Consider the following 24092-nt stretch of genomic DNA (forward strand, 5'->3'; position numbering starts at 1 on the left):
AGAGAGGCACAAGATGAGAAAAGAAAATTGCAAAGAGGCACGAGATGAGAAAAGAAAGCTGCAGAGAGGCACAAGACAAGAAAGATGCAGAGACGCCCAAGATGAGAAAAGAAAGATGCAGAGAGGCACAAGAAGGGAATAGAAAATGGCAGAGAGGCACAAGTCGAGAGAAGAAAACTGCAGAGAGGCACAAGAAGAGAAAAGAAAGCTGCAGAGAGGAACAGGACAAGAAAAGAAAGATGCAGAGAGGCACAAGATGAGAAAAGACAGCTGCAGAGAGGCACAAAACGAGAAAAGAAAACTGAAGAGAGGCACGAGACGAGAAAAGAAAGCTGCAGAGAGGAACAGGACAAGAAAAGAAAGATGCAGAGAGGCACAAGACGAGAAAAGAAAACTGCAGAGAGGCACAAGATGAGAAAAGACAGCTGCAGAGAGGCACAAGACAAGAAAGCTGCAGAAAGGCACATGAAGAGAAAAGAAAATGGCAGAGAGGCACAAGACGAGAGAAGAAAACTGCAGAGAGGCACAAGAAGAGAAAAAGCTGCAGAGAGGCACAAGACGAGAAAAGAAAGATGCAGAGAGGCAAAAGATGAGAGAAGAAAACTGCAGAGAGGCGCGAGAAAAGAAAGCTTCAGAGAGGAACAGGACAAGAAAAGAAAGATGCAGAGAGGCACAAGACGAGAAAAGAAAGATGCAGAGAGGCAAAAGATGAGAGAAGAAAACTGCAGAGAGGCGAAAGACGAGAGAAAGCTGCAGAGAGGCACAAGAAAAGAAAGCTGCAGAGAGGCACGAAACGAGAAAAGAAAACTGCAGAGAGGCACATGACGAGAAACGAAAGATGTAGAGAGGCACAAGACAAGAAAAGAAAACTGCAGAGAGGCAGAAGACGAGAAAAGAAAGATGCAGAGGGGCACAAGAAGAGAGAAGAAAACGGCAGAGAGGCACAAGACGAGTAAATAAAGATGCAGAGAGGCACAAGACGAGGAAAAGCTGCAGAGAAGCACAAGACAAGAAAAGACAGCGTGGGACAATGGCATAACAGCAGCAGGAGCAAAGTGAGGCGAGAGGCAGCACCCGGGGAGACCTCTGCCAACAGAACATGCGAGATCATTAAGAACAGCGCTCGGTAGGCACCAATCTTTGGAGACCGACCGCAGGGCGTGCACTGGGGCAAGCAGATAGATGAAGTTATCAAAAGCAATGATGTCCAATGGTAGCCAGTCCTGTACACAAAATGGTGACAGTTAACGGAGCACCTGCAGCCAGAGCAGTAGGGGACGTGCATGTGGCTACCCTGTTCAGACATACATCTTCTGAGGGGACCGTCAATGCACAGTTGGCACTAAATAGTATGTAAGTGCCGCGGTGTTGCATATAACACAGAGGTCATCACAGAGGAGCTGCACATCTGCACCCACAGCTGGAGAGCAGCAGTGCCCATTAAAAACCCAGCAGGAGGGACGCATCAGCCAGTGCAGCAGCATCTGGCGCACCCCAGCAGGAGGGCAGCTGTACACATAGCGCTTGAATCAGAGTGGCTAGCCGGGTCCGGGACACCAGCAGCACTGTGGACAGTGAAACACCACTGCTATTGAGAATATCGGCACATCGGAGTGCTCTACGAATAAATAATTTGGAATGTTCTCCCAGTGCACAGGTGGGGCCGTTGCTTGCATGCCCGGGCTGCACTGTGGTTAGCCGCTTTGATACACGCTCGCTCGCCCAACGTTTCACGTTAAAAAATAATAAACAAGCGTTTAGGGAACTCTGATATCCCGAATCAGTCAATGCTTGACTTATATTTAAATAAAAACATAATTGCAATAAAAACATGATGAATGGGATTATTGATACAATAAAAAGAAAATCGCAAAATTAATGGTAAAAAAGCATACAGAAAGGCATATAAAAGTGAATAATATCATTATTATGAGTATTGCAAATTACTTTAGCAATTTAAAAAAAGATACACACATGAGATGCATGGTATCTTTCGCATTCAAAGATGACTGCTAGTTTTGACTTGTTTCCAGAGAGCTTCCATAGAGACAGTCATCCAAGATGGCTGCCTCCATGGAAGTGCTCAAAGAGTTCTGAGATGGGCAGGAATGGGTGGGATTGGCCACCGGGATTAGCATTGCTAGGAGCAGGGAATGGGAGGGATTCAATAACCTAACAACGCTGTATCCCTCCTTAGATGTCATCTCCATTGAAAAAGCATTACAGACCCTCATTCAAAGACTCTATTTGAAGCTCTTATGTTAATGGCTATAGTTTTGGCTTAAAGGTAGCATTTTCAACACCACCTAATAGCCCAATCTAAAAATTAAGTGTGCTGGTTTGTGTATGTTCTAAAATGTGGTTTTAATTTAGCATACATGCCAACATTCCGACCCACCTGGGAGGGAGATTTCCTCTGAAAAATTGGGAGACAACATTTGTGCAATAGGAATGCATTGGGCAAAGATGTATTTTCGGCAGGAGAATGTGAAAAATAACAATATTTTTGAAGGAAAAATTGGGAGTCTCTCGCTGAAATCGGGTGGGTTGGGATGTATGAATTTAGTGCCAGCATGTGTTTCGCTTAAAAACTTAATCCGGGAAAATAGTTGTTTTGTGGGTGAAGTTATGGCTTTCCCTCCTTACTCACTCATTCTTCCAGGGGGTGGACTGGCCATTTAATAGGTCAGGCATTCGCCCGGTGGGCTAGCAGCATCAAAGGCCTCCGCGCTGATCCCTTGATGGGTTAGAGCTTCGTCCCTGCATGTGACCCCCATCTTCCCTCTCAAGCTTTAAGCTGCCTCAACAGAGACAAAACAATTCAAACACATATTAGCATAACTAGAGGGACTGTGAGAGTTTCTGCAGCACCTTCCTCACACAGCCATGAGTAGAAAGAGGGCTGGTCACTAGTCAGCCACATGTTCATCTGCAGGACATATAGCTTGTTGTGTTGTGTGCTTGCTGCTGAGGTTACTATTAGTCCACACAATAAACATTCATCAAATTGTATTGTGTGGACTAATAGTAACAATAATATTACCACTATTAGTTAAAATTGGAAGTTACAAAAAGTTGGAACAGAACTTTCTATATATCTATGGATATAAAAATGAGTCCCATTGATGATTAGAAATGACAGGATGTTTTCTGTCCGAAGGTCTTTTTGTATGAAGTTTTTGTTTGAATTAAGTATGAATTAATGAATGAAGTGAAGAGTGAATAATGTTTTAGTGAACTACTTTCGTAAGAAAAAACTTTTTTAAATCAAATAATAATAAAATGGAATAATATTTAATTTAGTTTGCAGTTTCAGTCTCTTCTCCTAGTCACTTCTTCTTATCCATTGGACATCATTCCTGTTTAATATAATATGTATCAACACCAGTGCTGTGAAGTATGGTAAGAAGCACTATACAAAACCAACTATTAACTGTTATGTGTATTTGGACCATGCGCCGTGCACAGCCTTTGCACAGTGATTCGGTGCAGTGTTTGAACGAGACCATGACTACATTATCTGGAGAGACAGCAAAAACATTGTTATGTCCAGATTCTGGCATTATTGTAAGCTTCGCATACTGTTGACCTGCTGTGCCCGGTTACCTTAGGGTCTGGTGCGCATTATAAATAAATAAACAAACAAAATAAACAAACAATGTTAGGAATGGGTTTAGAAGCGTTTTTTGTGGCAGTGCTTCTGAACATACAGGTGTGTCTAGTGGAGTGTAGAGGGGGCTATTTTAAAAGCTTTTGAACAGGGCTGGGGGCTCATATTGCCCAGGCTCTCCCCCCACTATCCCCCACAGTTCGCCCATTTCCCACTCAAGTCCCTAGGGCGGGAATAGAGATTCACATCCACTTCTTACTGTGCGACTCTTTTCGGAGGAGAGATCGCCTCTTTTTGGAAGGACTGGGACGAGGAAGTGTATGACTCGAGGTAATGAAGATTTCTAGTAAGTACCCCAAGCACTACGTCAGGTTGGCCCGGAAATGTGGGATTTTTGGAGGGGCCCCCCACCTTTGTTCATAGGGGTGTACACTGGGGTTTTGCCGAAGTAAATTAATTAGTTGTCATTTACTTCGACAGAATTACTTCGTGGGGAAGTTTATTTGTATATGTGTTTTGAGGTTTAGGGGTTGCAAGGGTGGTGTTGGTACTAGTGGAGGGGAAGGGGGGTATGGGGAGGGACCTCCCATTTTTTTAAAAAATGTATGGGGTGAAAAAAAAAACAAAGTAAGGCTGTTGAAGAAGTAATGTGCAGGTAGTACCCCTAGTGGTGGCCCTCCGGATCCGTTGCGCCAGGATCCAGAGTTGTTTGCCGGATGGCTGCTGGGTTTGTCGGCAGGCACTGGACTCCGACTCATGCGCCTTAGACCGTTCCCCAGAATGCCTTGCGCATAGCGCACAGACCTGAAAGGTGACATTGACACTTGGAGCGGGTGAATGGATTCGAGTGCTGCTCTGAAAGGCCCCCGTGTCCGATCGCTGTTGTACCCCGTGTGCTACTGCTCCCAGTCGCTGATTACTGCGAGTCCAACTCTGGGTCAGAAGAGAACTTTGAACGGCGAGGGCAGAGAGCGGATAAAATACCTGTACACACCTGGTTAATAGCAGGAAGTGAGCGTCACCAAGCAGTAAAAAAAGCTTGTCATGCTATTACATCTGTTTACCTTCTACTTTAATGCATTTTACGGTGAAAAACTGGTTGCAGCCGGTCGTATCCAGTCACTAATTAGTTTCATAAATGCTATTGCACATGATACAATGTTCACCCTGAGAGATTTAGAACAGCTTAAACACCTGCCGTACTGATCCATTTAAAGCAGGCTTATCCACCCCATTACAGAGGAACACGGACCATTCCAGTAGGTCCCTTCATGCACAGCGGCTTTCAAACCATTTAATATTGTGATATCCCACTGAACATTTGCGGGAGTCGGCAAAGTGCATTCTTTGGTTTAAATATTAAAGTACAATTTGAACATCACTACTGAATCAGTAAGTGATAACTCTCAGAAAACGCCTCCCCTGCCCTTTGGAGGGATGCAAACCCATCTGTTGACCCACAAAAGGCTCACAAGTGGGGTACGGGCCAGGGGGGTCACTGTTTTCTTTACCTCTTTAAAGGAAGTATTTTATTTCAGAGCTGAATTTGACATACCAATAATTTAGAGCTTTATTTAGCCTGGAATGTGGGAAGGACATGCGATCTAGTGCCCAAGTGCTTGCCTATGTAGCCAGTCAATTGGATAGCTCAGTTGACAGAGCACAGCTGCAGAGATCTTTTTGCGTAACCTGTTTGCTATAGGTTTCAAAATGGACAGGGCAGTCTCGGGCCTCATATTTCCTTGCAGGTTGAAAGAGTACCATTTTAATGGATAACAAATACACGGACTCATTAAGGGGCCGATTCGGAGATACATGCAAATGTGGGAAAGTGAAGAGGGGCCCTTTAGCGGCCTGTCTCGGTGATGGTTGCTGGGAGCCTGTCATACATTAGTGTCGGGAGCATATATGCAAGGGGGCTGGAGAGCACATCTTTACACTCCTGTCCCGCTCCTCCAGAAATGCCCCGTGTCACCTTTGTGAATAAGGTGACCTGAGCATTTCTCATAGTGGTGCAAATGAAATGAGCATATTATCTGCGTTATTATTTGAGCCCCATATTTTCATGACATCCACACCAAGAACATTTGAATCTTAATGTGAGCTATTTACATATTAGGTGGTTATCCTGAAAACCTGGTGTGGCTGGGATTCTCAAGGACCGAGGTTGGAGTCCCCTGCTCTAAAGACTCCAACTGCTTTCCCTCCTGGACACCGCTTATCCCCTAAGTGCCAAGGGCGAGGTATCTCGTCCTTGGGATTACCTCCCTGTTGCCAAGGACTTAAGGGGTTAATGAAAAAGAAAACATTAGAAGGCATTGAATGGCGAAATACCGAAATCACCAAAAAAGGCCTTGGCACTGGGGGGGGGGGAACCCATGGCAGTTAAGAGATGCAAGCCCACTGCAACAAGTGTCTTCTTCCGGCACCATGTAAGATACTCACGAATCACCGCAATGGGAAGCGCTTCCACTGACGACCAGCACCGTCCCATCCTGGAGTCCACCGGAAATGGATTGCCTGAAGGGCACAGACTGCAATGCAGAGGACAGTGGACTAGTTACACTTCAGCCAATGTTATTATTATTAACAATGCATACTTTTCTGGCATAAGGCTTTCGATTGTGTTTCAAGTTAGAAAGCATTAATGAATTAATCAGCATCTCAAGACGAGCATCAGAGCTCTAATTGCTTCCAAGGCAGGTGCAAGAAGCTGTCAAATGTCATGGCTTTCTTTGTGTCCTAAAACTTGCAGTTTTGCATTGCCCATTCAAGATTCACAGGTTCATGTTACAGAACGTGAAGAACAAATAGCATTGGATGAGCTACTCACACCTGCCATGGGGCAACCTCACATGCCTGGAACACGTTAGGGTACATAATACGGGCACTACAAGTGCTTCAGCTAAACTCTTTTGGAAATGTTTATGTCCAGAACAATCCCAAAGATTCTAAAAATAAGTAGAAGAAAGTTGAAGCCTTCTTCTGACTGTGGTCTGTTTAAATGATCACTTCTGGCTCACTCCGTGTGCATCCCTTTAACACCTGCCTACACCCTTTGCTCCTCCTTCTGTGCCCTGATTGGGTCTCTCACATAGTCAATTCACATCTCTGCCTTCATTTCATTGTCAGATGATTTGGAAAATAAGAAGGATGTCAGTTACCTCACCTAGCTATTGCATTCCACTTATTTTGTCATGAAAGTCAGGTACTACCAAATGTTTATTCCTGCAAGAATTTAGAAAGATTTTTAATAAAATCCAATAGCTTCTGAATGTGTAGGCTTCGAATTAAGGAATTGTGTGACTTGCTCTGCCAAGAAGTTAACTGAAGCGAGGGTACCCATTATGTTACATAATGACAAGAGGTGAGTGCATAAGTCTGAATAACTTACCATGCAGGAATGTTCATTTCCCATGCTGAGGTCCTGGGTAATGGCGTGAAAGACCTCAAGGCTGCGTTTATCTGGGCTCAGTTACGACCAAAAGCCCGCTACAGAGAGTCAAGTCAACGAGAATTGTATATTCAGTATTGACCACTCAGTCTTGCCTTGTATAGTTGTAGAGGGCCCCACTTTCTCCTCTGGGCCCATTTACTGTGAACATGGAAAGAGAAGAAAGACCATGGCTGTTGGATAAAAATTGACCAACGCTCGCCTGCCTCACCCCTTCTTCCTAACCAGCCCTTGACTCTGGCTTCTGCAACCTTTAGTTCTTCGGGTGTATTGGACTACAACTCCCGAAGTTCCCACCTTTGACTATGCTGGCTGGAACTGATGGGAGATATAGATCAAAACGCCTGGTGTGCCAAAAGTTGCAGGCCCTTGCCTTAACTACAAGCAGGTGTGAACCTCTGCTCCCTGCCTTTAGAAGGAGGGGTGACCAAGAACTCCATGCTATCTATCCCTCACTCCACAAAAAGTGAAAGGGCAGCTTTTCAGTCAGTGTAACAACTGAGAGAGTGAGCACAGTGGGCGCGCGCCAGTGGGAGAGATCTGGAGCGAGGACTCAGTGGGAGTGGAGCTCAGGAAGGAGGACATAGCGCTCTCAGGAAGACAAATTAAGAATGAGGTCGCCCTGACATTGACTTGAAACTGCCCTTGGGATGCATTCATTGGAGAATTATTTTGGAAGGTCGAAGGTTGGAGAAAGGATTTTGGCCAAGCATTTTGTTCAAGCACAATAGGATGCGCAACCGGGGTGTGTTTAGAATATCTTTAGTACCCAAGGCCGTGGCACGTGACAGATTGTTTTGCTACCCCAGATCTGCTAGTTGAGCTGCCACTAGGGACATACTTCCATGGCCCTAGAACTATTTGTGCCGCTTTAACGAGTGTGGTCACTTTCTTCCCCACCCCCCTTCGCAGAATTATTATAAATAAGCTTTATGCAGCGATTGCTACAACGCCGCTTTCAGGAAGAGCCTCAAAACATACCAGTTTTCCCCACACATAACACTGCCCCCCCATCTCCCCTGCTACCACTTCTCTATCCTAATATTTCTATCCTGTTTCACCTCCGACCTTTAGAACCTTTGAACCGTGTACGGTGCTCCAAGACCCTCTGCGTAGAGACAACAGCAATGAACAACAATGCTAATAAATAAATAAATACATGCATGGATGGCTGGGGTATCCAGACCTCTGCCTGTGGTAATGAATCTGAACAATGGTGGAGAAAGGAATGGGCTGGGGGCAGATAAAGCTATGGAAGTGTTTCTAGGTTTGACAGTAAGGTTAGGGTGTGTTACGTGTTTTCACTTGGATGTGTGGATCTCGAAAGTGAACGGGTCAACTTAAAAGTGTTCAAGTTATGGGGTGAAAGCGGTGCGACAATGGTTGGTGAAAGTGTTTTTTGACAGGTTTTTGTACTTCTATAATTGCAACAGTGAGGTGTGTGGTTGGGACGTACGTGATCATTTCGAATACGAACATTTCGAAGACGAAAAGGTTGCATTCTAAATATTCGTATTCGAAATAAGCACCCCACAGCTGAATCCCCTTTGTAGACCACGCTCCCCACACACCCCTACTTGCCTTTTGGCGGCACACTTCTCTGAGTGCCACTGAGTCCCTACAGTGCCAGTTCCTTTCACTTCCGTGGATGGGAACCAGCGCTGCAGGGTCCTTTTATTCTTTTTATTTTCAAAACTTTGCTTTGTATGTGGAGGACACGGACACCCCAGCCACCCCCGATTCCATTATAGCGAACAAGGGTGCGGGGGACACCCCCATCACCCCTGATTCCATTATAGCGAACAAGGGTGCAGCGGACGCCCCCACCACCCCCGATTCCATTATAGCGAACAAGGGTGCGGGGGACACCCCCGCAACCTCTGCTTGCCTTGTTCGCTATAATGAAACAGAATGGTTGAAATGTTCACCATTTTCGGCTGTATGTAATTTTGGTGCATCCTAAATCCGAACATTTCAACCATTTGGTTTTTTATTTACAATATTTTCGTGTATCGCAGTGCGGTTGTGTGATGTGCTCACGAACACCTGCAATGTATTAAAGCCGGTTTATGATGGATTTATTTTATACTACCGAATCAAACACGGTCTGTTAAAGCCACGGTTTGGCATGGCTTATTCTGTTTAGCACAGCTGTTAAAGCACAGCAAAAGAGATGATGGCTGGAAGGTTTGGAATGAATCCTGCAACTCTAGCAATTGCCCTGGGCAACCCTCCAGGCCCTCGCTCTGCAGCTTGTCAAACCACTACAGAAAGGCAAACGACCATGATGAAATCATGCTGGGTCTCACCGCAAAAGTGGCAGTTCGACATGAACTTTTAGGTCACATCCAGTCTGCAGGAGACAACAAGCAACCCCAGACATGTTTTGGGCTCATTTGGTGTTATCAGTGAGGTGTAGCTTGGGTCTCTAGAGCCCAGCAGACCCGGGAGCCAGGTCTGGGCATAACCGTCTAAATCTGGGTCACAAAGCAAAACCAAAGTTGCGATGGCAGGAAAGGTTAGAATTAACCGTAAACCTATGGGAGTTGCTCTGGCAATCCCCTGACCCCCAGACCATTGTTCCTCAGCCTGCCAAACCATTAAAGAAAGGGGAAAGACCATATGCACATCACGTTTGTTTCCACCCCAAAAGAGGCAGTCCAGCCCGAGCTGCGGGGGTCACATACCTTATGCTCTCGAATCAAATGCAATCTGTTAACCTGTGGGTCTGCCGTGGCTTATTCTGTCAGTCATTGCAATCAGAGTCTGGGTGTCCCATGCCTTATGCTGTCAGTCACAGCTATTAAAGCCTGTGTCCTTCCGGCAAATCTACCACAGCTATTAAAGTCTGTGTCTGCCATGGCTTATGCTGCTGAGTGCGGCTATTAAAGTCTGTGTCTGCCATGGCTTATGCTGTTCAGTGTGGCTATTAAAGTCTGTGTCTGGCATGGCTTATGCTGCTGAATGTGGCTATTAAAGTATGTGTCTCCCATGGCTTATGCTGCTGAGAGTGGCTATTAAAGTCTGTGTCTGCCATGGCTTATGCTGCTGAGTGTGGCTATTAAAGTCTGTGTCTGGCATGGCTTATGCTGCTGAGTGTGGCTATTAAAGTCTGTGTCTGCCATGGCTTATGCTGCTGAGTACGGCTATTAAAGTCTGTGTCTGCCATGGCTTATGCTGTTGAGTGTGGCTATTAAAGTCTGTGTCTGGCATGGCTTATGCTGCTGAGTGTGGCTATTAAAGTATGTGTCTCCCATGGCTTACGCTGCTGAGAGTGGCTATTAAAGTGTGTGTCTGCCATGGCTTATGCTGCTGAGTGTGGCTATTAAAGTCTGTATCTGCCATGGCTTATACTGCTGAGTGCAGCTATTGAAGTCTGTCTGCCATGGTTTATGCTGCTGAGTGCGGCTATTAAAGTATGGGTTTGTCATGGCTTATGCTGCTGAGGGTGGCTATTAAAGTCTGTGTGTGGCATGGCTTATGCTGCTGAGTGTGGCTATTAAAGTATGTGTCTCCCATGGCTTATGCTGCTGAGAGTGGCTATTAAAGTCTGTGTCTGCCATGGCTTATGCTGCTGAGTGCGGCTATTGAAGTCTGTGTCTGCCATGGCTTATGCTGTTCAGTGTGGCTATTAAAGTCTGTGTCTGGCATGGCTTATGCTGCTGAATGTGGCTATTAAAGTATGTGTCTCCCATGGCTTATGCTGCTGAGAGTGGCTATTAAAGTCTGTGTCTGCCATGGCTTATGCTGCTGAGTGTGGCTATTAAAGTCTGTGTCTGGCATGGCTTATGCTGCTGAGTGTGGCTATTAAAGTCTGTGTCTGCCATGGCTTATGCTGCTGAGTACGGCTATTAAAGTCTGTGTCTGCCATGGCTTATGCTGTTGAGTGTGGCTATTAAAGTCTGTGTCTGGCATGGCTTATGCTGCTGAGTGTGGCTATTAAAGTATGTGTCTCCCATGGCTTACGCTGCTGAGAGTGGCTATTAAAGTGTGTGTCTGCCATGGCTTATGCTGCTGAGTGTGGCTATTAAAGTCTGTATCTGCCATGGCTTATACTGCTGAGTGCAGCTATTGAAGTCTGTCTGCCATGGTTTATGCTGCTGAGTGCGGCTATTAAAGTATGGGTTTGTCATGGCTTATGCTGCTGAGGGTGGCTATTAAAGTCTGTGTGTGGCATGGCTTATGCTGCTGAGTGTGGCTATTAAAGTATGTGTCTCCCATGGCTTATGCTGCTGAGAGTGGCTATTAAAGTCTGTGTCTGCCATGGCTTATGCCGCTGAGTGCGGCTATTGAAGTCTTTGTCTGACATGGTTTATGCTGCTGAGTGTGGCTATTAAAGTATGTCTGCCATGGCGTATGCTGCTGAGTGTGGCTATTAAAGTCTGTCTGCTATGGCCTATGCTGCTGAGTGTGGCTATTAAAGTCTGGCTGCCATGGCTTATGCTGCTGAGTGCGGCTATTAAAGTATGGGTCTGTCATGGTTTATGCCGTCTATTACAGCTGTTAAAGCCTGGACCCATCATAGCTTAGTCTGTCTATCACAGCTGCTAAAGCGTTTGTCTTCCAAAGCATATTATGTCTATCACACCTGTTAAAGCCTGTGTCTGCCATGGCGTATTCTGTCTATCACACCTGTTAAAACCTGGTTCCTCCAAGGCTTATCATGGCTGTCGTATCTGTTACGGTCTTGGACCTCCAAGGCTTATACTAATATCAATCATGTTAATGCCTGGGTCTGCGATGGTTTATTCTATCACACCTGTTAAAGCCTAGATCCTTCAATGCTTATTCGTCTATCACAGCTGTTGAAGCCTGAGTCTGCCATGGCTTATTCTATCACACCAGTTAAAGCCTGGATCCTTCAAGGCTTATTCGTCTATCACAGCTGTAGAAGCCTGGGTCTGCCATGGCTTATTCTATCACACCTGTTGAACCCTGGCTCTTCCAAGGCTTGTGTAGCAAAGCTGTTGAAGCCTGGGTCTATGATGGCTTATTCTTTCTGTCACAGTTACCAAAGACTGATCTGTCATGGTTTTTTCTGTTTATCACACCTGCTAAAGCCTGGGTCCTCGCGGGCTTATTCTATGACATGCTGGGTTTGGCAAGACTCATTCTCTATACCACAGTGGTTAAGGCGTAGTTCTGTCATGGCGTCTGGTGTTGATCACAGCCAAGTCACGAGTTGACTGACTGTGTGAGTAGATGAATGGGGCGGGAGGGAACAATGTGATATTTTAAATGGAAAATACACTGGTCCATACTACTCTGAGACCAATTATAGGTTCCTTCTGATCTTCTGTATTTCCAGTACATCCAGAGATGGCCACAGATCGTCTGTCGCTCATAGAGACTTAAACCTGTGAACTGGAGATTTCCAGCTCTTTAAGATGAGTAGCAATACACTGGAGATGGATGGGGATGCAGATTTTAATCAAACATCAATAATTCAGACGACACAAATAGCTTGGCAAAAGTTTGTCTGTTTTAATGCAAGTAACTAAAACAGGGGGTACAACTAACATCAGCAATCGCTTGATATTGAACTCTCAATCATTTCATAAAAAAGCTGGATTCCTAAACCAAAAATTGATCATAGCTGACGTGTTGACCTGCGTCATTACCTACGTGGCAAACTATTAAAACCTATCGGGACGCGGGATTGGTTCTAAGTGAATAACTAAGCATAGGTGTTATATCTGTATAGAGTAACAGAGAGATAGTATTGGATACTTAACATCAGGTGTGGCAACTAAGCCCTCCCTTCAAAATGGCCACTATGAACGTCACTAAATGTATGACGTCCCATTCGCTACACAACTATAGGACCCCCAACTAGGTGGTCCTGTACAATTGGTTGGCTTCTAAACCCTGTCAGTAGCTTTCCACCTACGTGAGCTGCATGCAGACTGAACAACCAGGTGCGGGTGAGCTTGTCTCGATACCAGCTTCCCACCAATTAAAAGTACACTCCATCATCACCTCAATGGTTCGGTGTCAATTAGTGTTTGAAGTTGGCCTTGAGTCTGTACTGTTCTCTGGGATTTCTTAAGGAGTATGGGTACTGTCTGGCTTCAATGCGTAGGTGTGATCTTCTCATTTGTCCAACTTTCTTCCATCACGTGACTGGACACCACGATTTTAGCCTTTTCGTGTGTTTGATTTCATTATTCAATAGTCCTCTGACGTCTTTTGTTTTCACTTGACCTTTTTGAACAGGAGCTTCTGTTCTTTCACGTTAATTGTGTCAAATATCAGCCAATTCTAGTTCTGATAAGACCTTGGCTCTCTTGGCTCATCCAACTCCTTAGCTGAAATATATTTTGTTTAATTCAATTGCTTTTGTAACTGCGACACTGAATTGAGGCCTTCCTCGTTGCTCACGACTGGTATAAACGTAGTGGAACATTCATTCTTTATTCAATCCATATGTATCTATGAGATATATATATATATATATATATATATATATATATTGGCGCTTGCCGCAATCTATTCACTATAAGCACATTTGGCTTGCTTCATGATTGCTTTGCTGCTTGCATTTCATTGCATCTGTACACATTTAAACTAACTATCTTCATCATGCTTATGGCATAAGTCTCTTGATCTTGATCCCAAGATGTCACTTATCCTTGGTATTTCTTTGTTCTTCATAAATCGTCTGCCTCTCTGGTCTGGTTATCTTGTATATGGAGTCGATTCAGTTTCGTATGACATCACCATTCATCCTGATCATTCAGTTTCTTTGTTTCATCAGGAATTGTGTTCAAATGGCCATCATATTGTCTTGAATGTAGGTATGGTTTCCTTAATGGGTACTTCACTTCCCATATTCTCCTTGGTATAGGTATTCTTATGGGTACTGCACAGAGTTGTTGCTCTCCTTCCTGCTTTCTTATTGGTGTAGTATACGTCACATAGTTTGGTTCATACTTCTCAGATAATGTAGGCGTGGCAGGTGGAGTGGCGGTACTTGGCTACTCCTCTACACTTGCCTGTTCAAAAATGTCTGTCCCACCACAACGTCTATAGATGCAGTTGCCTTGAGACCAGTTTTGGGATAATCCGGCATGCTTGTAGCCAATTCCTGGCAGCCGAGAGTCATTACCAATTCTGAACTTTCCTTCAATGCCCAAATCAGAACAGCCACCGAAGATGACCCTGGTCCAGCTTCTGAATCGCTTCCAGGTTGTACAGGAAGTTGCCATCGTGAATGCTGTTATTGCACCGCGATTGTACTATTGCGTGGCATTCAATTAGGTCTTACTACAGGGCAACTGATAAGAGTGCAGCAAATGCAGATTTAAAAAAAAATCTTTTATAACATGCTTAATACCTGAGAACGGTTTCTAAGCACGAGACCGGGATTCGAACCTCTGTTGCAATGCGTTGGGCCTCATTACAAATCAGGCGTTAAGGGGTTAACGGCGCCGTAAACGGTGCTGACCCTTAACGCCTGATTACAAGGTCCGTTAGCGCCATGGTGATATTAACGCCTGCTTTTTGCAGGCATTAAAATCCATGGCGCTAAGGGACCATGGTGCTAATTACGCCACCGTAATTTACGGTGGCGTAATTAGCACCTTCCCCACTCCCATTATGCCCTATGGGGCAAAAATGGGAATGGGGAAGGGTAAAATGGGAAATGGGGGATTTACCGCCCCACTCACCTTGGAATGGGGCGGTAAATCCGCCATCCACCATGGTGTAAACATAGTTTACACCATGGTGGTAAGGGTACGGCCCACGTGGTAACTTACCGCCTGGGTCGTAATGAGGCCCGTTGTCTTGCTTCCAAGACAAGCACGCTGCCCCTGAGCTATCCTCTCGGCCCCCTTATGCCACCATCATGCTTTTCCCTCTAAAGAAAAGGCCATCACAAGCACCATCAGTTAATTTCACTGGTTCCCCCTCTCTCGTTGAGTGGGGTTCAAAGCACTCTGCCCGTTTCATTGGGGAAGCCAAGGCTTTGAGCCCACCTGGTAAAATATATCCCATTGAGGTCACTGTGTTCTACACCTGGAAGACTCCTTATTCAGCATAAATTGTCTGCATCTGCACTGGCGGGCGATCATTTACTTCTTGCCAAGTAGCCAGTGCAACTCTCTCCCTGATTGCAATCATGTGATCAATAACCAACCAGCCAGCAACAAGCATATCTCCTAAGGTAAGGCCTTCACTGCACCAAGATACCTGCGCAACTGAGGGCATCCTTTTGAAATTAGACCAATATAAAGCTGGGTAGACAGGTGGATGGATAGGTGGAGAGGTGGGTGGATAGAAGGTGGGTGGATAGACAGATACAGACCGACAAACAGAGCGATTTTATCTGTAACTGGCCTTTTATTGCTCCTGTACTGTAAACCGCTCTTGGGAATGTGTTGCTACTGGGCTCTAAAACTCTCCCCACAAAGCCCCCCAGTAAACAAGTACAAAATATATTCTTTAATGGTCACCGACTCACTCGGGCGCAACTGCACACCCACACAGAATACATAGGAATCAAACACCAGGGGTCAAGTCCTACAAAAAAAAAAAGAAGCGGGGGGACTTATTAACATACCAATTAAATGTGGTGCCACTAGAAATTAGCATATCAAGGTGACCTCTAAAAAGTGGGGGACGCCTGAAAAAAGTGGGGGGACTCTGTCCACTCTTGCGTTTGCCCTCGACTTGAGCCCTGGATCCAACTACTAGATAGAATAGTTATGCATGGCACAGGGCAATGTTGACTTTGAGGGTGGTATTGCCCTTTTAACTGTCAGTGTTAGCAGTGTGCCTTGACAGGGCTACACAAATGGATGTAGCGCCGTCTAAAGTCGATCATGCCTTAATATCGCTCTCGTTTAAACTGTTTGCTCATCTACTCAATTGAAATAGCATTCCCTGACCCGTGTTAGGGCCACAGGAAGGTTTGCTCGGCTTGCACAGTGGCCGTGGAGAGCGTGGCTTGACCGGGATCTCAAATTAACAAGGGGGGTCCTGGGAGTCCCTGTGCCAGACATTAGTCCTGGTTACGAGAGACTTACCCAGAGACTTTAGCTCACGATCTTTCACAGAGAAGAAATATCCCAAGCATATCAGTCTTTGTCCTGCCCTGGGGCAGTCCAGCACCGAAATGCTAGGCAATTCTCCTCTGAACAAGAGCACCAACAGCAACCCCAGACACGTGTTTCGGTCTGGTTGAACCTCATCAGTAGGGTGGATCTGTGCCTCTCTAAGAATAGTGAGCAAGGGGTCCACGTCTGGATTCCTCTAGTAACTCAGGGTGAGACTGGGATCTCACCTTGATGGGACGCCCTTTCATGGGGCAGGAAGCCAACCACTGGTGTCTAGTCTCACGATCACACCCACAAGGGAGACCAGCCCCGTTCAAGCATGGGATGGAATCCAGGTGTGGACTCACACCGGAACGAGCAGTGCAGCACTTTGGAGAATTCGGCGTAAAGGAATCAGGGTGGGAAATCCTGTGTAGACTTGTCCTCTTCTTAGAAGTTCAGTGTGAAAATCACTTCATGCAGAAAAGGTGGGCATTTAAAAAAAACGGAAGATTGATGACGTAAACCCGACAGAAGTGTTCATCTCTGAGTTTGAGTCTGTTCAGTTGCCGAAAGGCTCCTCGTCTGTGGTTGGAAACCACACTGGACTATTCCCTGCATTGGCGGCTTAATGAGCAAATTTTGGACTAGCAGGCTTGCAACCACGTGACATCTGTCGGGTTTACTTCCTCAATCTTGCAAATGGCAAGTGGCAGTGCACGAGGTCCGTTGCAGCCATAATTGTTGCTTATTGGACCCTTCCTTTGTTTAATAATCACAATTAAGTTGAGAAAAAAGGCCTAGATAAAGACCCAGAGGGTCGAAATACGTGTTGGCTGTGTGTGTATGGGGGCTTTACCAGCAATATTTCTTGCCAGTGAATAAATCATGTGCAAGCCAGCGCAGTGAGACAGTGTTCATTTCAACACTTATTCAACACACTTTCAATTAAAGAGTAGAAAATAGGTGAATTTGCGCACAAGATGAGTGCGCAGGAGTGGCCCGGAATTGCCGCGCGATTCAGAGTGTACCAAGGATGTGCCTCAGTACACTAAAAATGTATACCGTGACTGCACTGAATAGGAGAGCACCTAGAACACACAGGAGTACTATTAGCACAACATGAATGCACTCCAGCACACCGAGACTGCACCTGTGTACAATGATGGGTCACTTTAGCACCACGTGAGTGCATAAGAGCACTCCCTGAGGCATTCCCTCTGCTTCTTGGCCGCCTTAGACCCTTCCATGCACCCGCTTTTTTGCTGTCTGTTTTACGTGAACTACGCTTATGCATTCTGTGTGTAGTTCTTTCTATGTTTTAGGATCTTAAAGGGCTCTGAAGCCGCTGTGAGGAGGTATTTTTAGACTATAAAACACAGTTAAACATAGAGAAAGGCCCTGTCTGTTAGCTCTTCAATTTCATATCCCTGTAATCGTAATGAGTCAATCCGTAATAAGGTAGACACAATGCAATAAATCACGGAGACAAGTTATGTACGTCTGACTCGTATTTAATATATCAGTGAACAGAACTCTTAGCGGCAACCCTGCCTCTTTCCTTAACACGTGGGACGCAGCCCACCAGAACAAAGTAATAGAAAGGGGACTTGGCTACTTCCCAAGTATCCAGGCCAGATAACTAAAACATATGCATACTTGATTAAAGGCCAAAGGGCGTTCCATTCTCCTGAGAATACATTACAACATCGCCCTCTGAGGGCTTTCAGAAAACCTGCAATGCATCTAACACATTCGCTGTGAAAACCAACCTGCCCCCTACAGTCTCTCTGTTTCTTCGGTGTAAGTTAGTTGCACAGGCATAGAGCCACTTACCAAAACATCAAGAAATCTCTTTTGCAGGGCCCAATCGTGCTGTATCACAACGTGGCCTTTGGTGAAAAACCATTCCATCGCCAGAACAAAGAGCCTAACACACAAGCAGCCCTGCTGTGTTCTTGTTCTGTCCTTCCGCCATGAACCCAGTCGCAGCCAGGAACACCCACGAGAGGAGGCTGCACCCCTCTCCCTGAGAGATAAGGTCTCAGGTGATAAGGGTGTGTGCGAAAGAAAGGGGTGTTATGTCCTGGCCTGTGGTCACGCAGGCCAGGCAGACCAAGGCTGGGGGCACCCAGCTGACACCAGCTGCCAGGGGGCACCATGCCAGCCCGTGAGCACACAGGCTCTTCCATGGCCTGGGGGCACCCAGGACACAAACAAAGACAGCGCTGGCACCGGCACCCATACTCAGGGTTGCCCAGCAGGGGCTCTGCAGGGGCGTACATGCAGAGTTGCCTGGCAGGGTTCTGCGGACATGGGGGGGGGACATCAGTGACAGCGTTGCCCAGCAGGAGTGCTATCCGGAAGGAGGGCCTTGCAGCAGCAGGCCCGCCGCCTGCTCCGCAGCACCAGCATCGCGCTGCTGCAAAGACACACACAGCAGTCAGGTCTTCACAGTATTGACTGACTAGCGGAACTGGCCAGTCCCTTTTATTATATAGGTCACATGGTCACCACCATGTGACCATAGCAAACCATGAGCCCTGGGAGAAACCATGCTCCTAGGAAGAGGTGACACACCACACTCCTCCTTTTCCATAACGAACAAACAAATGGGAAACACCATTGGGCAGTAACACAATGACACAACACAAACAGTAATGCTTGGCATGCAAACGCAAATAATGTTCACATACATAAGAACTCAGGTTGGGACACAACTACTTCCGAAAACATAACACATCTACTAAGCCTTGGTACACATGTGGGGTGACAGTCAGGGCTGGTGGATTTCTGGTGACGCATTAGAAATTCCATATTTAAACAAACCCTTTATTAACCTGGGTGATTGAAACTCAAACTATTGAATGCCACCATCGTTAGCACCGGGCACCAGTTAAAGCATGTCCACAATGCGCATGATCACAGCTTCACATAGCCCCTTGACTGGGCCATTTTAAGCAAGTCCAGGGTCTGCAGGCTCCCATCCTTACGGGGATGGCAACTGAGTCCATATTACGCACTTGCAGGTCTGCAGGAACCCAGTCGGACTTTCATTGGCATCTGTTCAGGACAGTTCAGAGTTCAGGGGCCGGCAAAGCGGCACTTGGAGGCACCAGGGCCCACATCGGCCTTGTGAATAGATGGTGTGGGAGGGCCGGCAAAGCTGCACCTGGGGGGCAGCAGGGGCCACATCGGGCCCTCCATGGATGGTAGGGGCAGGCAGTGCCTGGGTACTGGTGTCGGAATGACAGGCCACTTGTTATCCTTCCCCCTTCACACAGGGGCTTCCTGGAGGACACTGCTGATGGCAGAGGGTGCTCAAGCACTCGCGAGAGCTGCAACCCTCTTCCTCTCTTTCCTTTGGCAGTCACCGCTCCGCTCCGTGGCCCAGGGATGGCGACAGCATTTCAGGTGCACACTGGCGTGGAATCTGCCACTGTATGTTGGGCATGGGCAGTCATGCATTTTCATTTATGTGCATTGAAAATCACCACCGATGGCTCCTGGATCTTCAAAGGGCTTCTTAACGCAAACTTTCCTTGCGCCTACATGAAGCGCTTCATCTGGGCCACTGCTGATGCGGCCCGGGTGCGCTGTATGAAAGGGCAGTGTCCGGCACTGGCACGTCAGCCGCGTTCTATTTCCCTTCATTCCTGAAAAAGAAACTCCGACCTCAACGCCTGTTTGGCTCTGGATCTGCAGGGGACCATTTACATGGTATTTGCATTGCCCCGGCATGGAGATCCTCCTTTGATTCACCGCAGATCAGGCCCGGGATCTTTCTTTCTCTGCCGTTGTACCGCAAATGATGGCTGCAGGCCCTCACGTGGTCTCCCCCCTTGTTCCGGGGACTGCTGACAGCGCCTCCCACAGCTTCAGTATGATAGGTGTGATGGAAGGCCTGCAGGCCTCTGCAGGCAGGACAGCTGCGAGATGAGGCCCGCGTGCAGGGCCTGTTAGAATCGCAGTGCGCGGGGGCGGTGCAGCAATAACTCACACGACTGCTCTCGTAGTTGCTTAAACCCGGACTGGCGTCGAGACGCCAGTTCCGGTGATACCTTTATTTCTGACATCCGGCGGTAGTATGTCACGTGACCCTGTTATATCGGGACACGTGACATCACATTCCTCCCCAAGTTAGAGGCAAAATTTCCCCCCCCTTTTTAGCTCTTAATATTTTACTTTTAGTCTTACTTCTGAGTAGGTGAGAATCTCAGTCCTTTCTGCCATCTCCTTTGGTATATCTCATTCACGACATATCCTTGAAGGCGGGAGGACGGTCTGGGCCTGTCTCTCAGGCAGTATCGGGTGCTCCTTTCTCGTGGCGCGTCTCCCGTGGCGGCTTCTTCTTCACCATTAGCTTCTTCCGGTGGTTCTGTGGTCTGCTGTGGCGTGTGCGCTTGGGGTGAGTGTGCCATTTCACATCTCTGGGGTGATCGTTGCTCTTCCCACATTTCTTGAGGTACTTTTCTAAAGTGGGAGATATTTCTGGTCACCGTCTCTTTTCCTCGGGTTGCTGTGATCATGCTGTGGTTGGTGGTTGCGACGGTCCACGGGCGGGCTTCGAAATTTAAGGACATTTTCTTCGGTGTTGCCCGGTTCCTGACGAGGACCGTGTCCCCTGGGTTTATTTCTCTGTGTTGTGCTCGTCGAGCCACGCTTTCCCGCTCATTGTGTCTTTCTCGTCTTGCTTCTATCTCGGTGATGTCCGGGTCAGGCGCTGTCCAGTCTGGGTGTATCGGTAGCTCCGCTTGGATTGGAACTCCGAACATGAGGGCCGCTGGGCTGACTCCTGTGGCTGAGTGAGGGGTTTGACGGTGTGTCCTCAGAAATCGGAATACCGCTTTCAGCCAGGGGTGTCCTTGATTCTTGGCGATCCTGATGATCTTGTTCAGTGATCCCATAAAGCGCTCTGCGTCACCGTTTGCCTGAGGCCATCTTGGGGTGATGCGTTGGTGTTTGACATTGACCTCTTTGAAGAATTCTTTTAGTTCCTGACTGGCAAACGACGGGCCGTTGTCACTTTTGATTTTCTTGGGAATACCGTGAGTTGCGAATATTTTCTCTAGTGTGAGGATGGTGGTTTCGGTGTTTGTCGAGGCCACATGCTCTACTTCTGGGTACCAGCTGAATTCGTCTATTACTACTAGCAGGTATCCTTCTCCGGCGATGGTGCAGTGGTCCATGCTGACGGCTTCCCATCGTTTTGTGCTTCGGGGGGCGCAGCTGAGAGGTTCGGGGTTTGCCGGTCTCTGTGATGCTTGGCATGCAGTGCAGGATTCTACGATTTCTGCGATTCTCTGGTGCATGTTCGGCATCCACATCCGGGATTTTAAGTATGCGGTTGACTTGACGATCCCTTGGTGTCCACTGTGGGCCAGCTTGAGTGCCCTGGCCTCGAGGGATTCTGGCAATATGATCCTGTGACCTTTCAGTATTACGCCTTCTGGTGCTACGGATAGTTCATGCCTGATGCCGAACAAAGCTCTGAGTTTAGTTTGGGCTGCGGTTGTTCGGTGAGACATTGACATGAGGTATGTTTTCCAGTTGCCCGACTGAATGGCTGCTGTTGTATGCTTCAGGACTGCGTCTTCAGCAGTTTCTTGTATTACTTCTTGCAGTGTCATTGCTCGTGGTCGGGCGCACGCTATCACGTGGCAGACGTGTTCGTCCGTTTTTGTTGCGTGGTGCTGTTCCTTGTCAGTGGCGGGCCGCGGATGACGGGACAGGTAGTCAGCCGGGTTGTCTGATCCTGGGCGGTATTCTACTGCAATGTTGTAGGGTTGCAGCTGCAGCATCCACTTTTCAATGCGGGCGGGAGGGTGTGGTGCGGAACCTCGGAATATCGGGACCAAGGGCTTGTGGTCGGTGAAAATTTTAGCTTGTTTCCCTAGCAGGTAGACTTTAAAATGTCGACATCCCCACAGAATGGCCAGGGCTTCTTTTTCGATGTGTGCGTAGTTTAGTTCCGGTTTAGTGAGGGCTCTGCTGGCAAACGCGATTGGAAATACCGTGCCGTCTTTGTCTGTTTGGGTCAGCACGGCCCCTAGGCCAACTGGGCTGGCGTCGACAAGGAGTTCGGTCTGTCGGTCTACGTTGAAAAACGCCATGGTGGTGGAGGCGGATAGGGAGTCTTTTATTAGCTGAAAAGCTTGTTGGTGGACTTCCGTCCACTCCCACTGTCGATCTTTCTTGGTTAGGTCCCTGAGTGGGTTGGCGATGCTTGCGAGATCAGGGATGAACCGTGCACAGTAGGTGGCCATCCCCATGAAACTTCTCACCTCCGAGGCTGACTTTGGTGGTTCAAATTCTTTTATGTCTTGTACTTTTGATGGGTCTGGGGATACTCCCGCTGCGCTGAAGATGTATCCGAAGAAACAGAGTTCCTTTTTGTTGAATTCGCATTTGTCTGCGTTGAGGGTTAGTCCGGCATCCTCGAGTCTCTTTAGGACTGCTGCAAGGCGTTGGTGATGGTCGTCCTTGTTCGATGCATATACGAGGATGTCGTCACTGATGTTAGTGGTTCCCTCGAGGCCTGTGATGACTCTCCTGATCTCATGCTGGAATACTTCTGCCGCTGATGATATTCCGAAGTTGAGTCTCTTGTATCGCATCAGGCCAAGATGGGACGAAAATGTTGTGATGTATCTGGATTCTTTCGATAGTTTTAGTTGATGATAGCCGGACCGGAGGTCGAGCTTGCTAAAGATCGTCGCACCCGTGAGGTCTACAATAAGTTCGTCAATGGTGGGAGTGACATGGCGTTCACGGCCGATGGCTATGTTGGGGAGCCGCATGTCGATACATATCCTTACTGCGCCTGGTTGTTTTGGCTTCTGGGCCACTACCATCGGTGAAACCCACGGGGTTGGTCCAGACGTCTTTTCGATGATCCCTGCGTCTTCGAGCTTGAGTAGTTCCTTCTCCACGGCCTCTCTCAGGTGGAAGGGTATTCGCCTGTGCCGTACTGCTTTGGGTTCGATGGTCGGGTCTATGTGTAGCTTAACTGTTCTCCCTTTTAGGCGCCCGATGCCTTGGAATAGCTTTTTGTGTCGCCCCAACAGGTCATGCAGTTCATCGTGTTGTGTACTGAACGCGAAGTGAATCAGTTCTAACTTTTCGGCTGTCTTGCAGCTGAGGAGAGTCTCACACCCGGCGTCTACCACGTATATTCGGGCTCGGCAGCTGGCGTTACTGTGGGCAAAGTCGGATTTGAAAGATCCTCGCACAGGCAGGGGTTTCTTTGATCCGTAGGCGTATAGCCTGACTTTCCTCTTGAGTAGCTTTGGCCTGGGGTTGAGACTGTTGAATGCTGTCACGGGCATGACATTCACTGTGGCACCGGTGTCGATGATAACTTTCAGTGGGCTTCCGTCCGAGAGGATGGTGCATGTTGGTCTCCTCTTTTGTCGTGATTTCCGTGGGTCTACTGCTGATATTAGGTGTACTCGGTGGGTACGTCTTTTCCCTTTCTTTCTCCTTTCTTTGCCTTGCCTTTCGGGGGATGAGTCACTGTCGCTTTCGTCGCTATCACTCGTGGTCTGGGATCTTTGTGATTCGTCGACTGCCCTGGCTTTTCCTCTCCGCGTTGTTTGGCGGGTCTCTTTGGGTGCGAATCTCCTACGTGGTTCTTGTGATGGCCGCGGGTCTGCGTCACGGTCATTCTTGTTCGGTGGGTTTAGGCAGACTGCCGCGTAGTGATTCAGGCGGTTGCATTTCTTGCATGTTGATCCCCATGCTGGGCAGGAATCCCCTTTATGCCATGGGCCTCCGCACCACTTGCACGATTGATCACGCCTTTGTGGTGGTTGCGTTCTCGGGTTCTGTTTCGGGCGGGTGCCTTGGTGTCGGGAGATTGCTGCTACGTCTTCCGTCAGTCCTGTGTTGTCTATCGGAAGCCTCTGAATGGCTGCTTCCATGACTGCTACTTGTTCCTCTGTCTGCTCGCGGAGTCTTGCCATCTCGAGGATGCGTGACAGTCGTACAT

The 24092-nt window shown here is 47.5% G+C and overlaps 1 protein-coding gene across 3 annotated transcripts in view; it reads right to left on the minus strand.

Moving 5' to 3' along the window:
- Positions 1–24092, minus strand: part of LGALS9 (galectin 9) — a 148968-nt gene that overhangs the window by 105036 nt on the left and 19840 nt on the right. For 2 of the 3 annotated variants that reach the window (XM_069614607.1, XM_069614609.1), the window contains exon 2: positions 6056–6144. In XM_069614607.1, the coding sequence (XP_069470708.1) occupies positions 6056–6144 (89 nt within the window). Of the gene's footprint in view, positions 1–6055; positions 6145–7004; positions 7206–24092 lie in introns of all 3 variants that reach the window. The other variant, XM_069614608.1, reaches the window with a different exon arrangement.

Source organism: Ambystoma mexicanum, chromosome 9, assembly GCF_040938575.1.
Source record: "Ambystoma mexicanum isolate Mex_15411 chromosome 9, UKY_AmexF1_1, whole genome shotgun sequence".
NCBI classification, from domain to species: Eukaryota; Metazoa; Chordata; class Amphibia; order Caudata; family Ambystomatidae; genus Ambystoma; species Ambystoma mexicanum.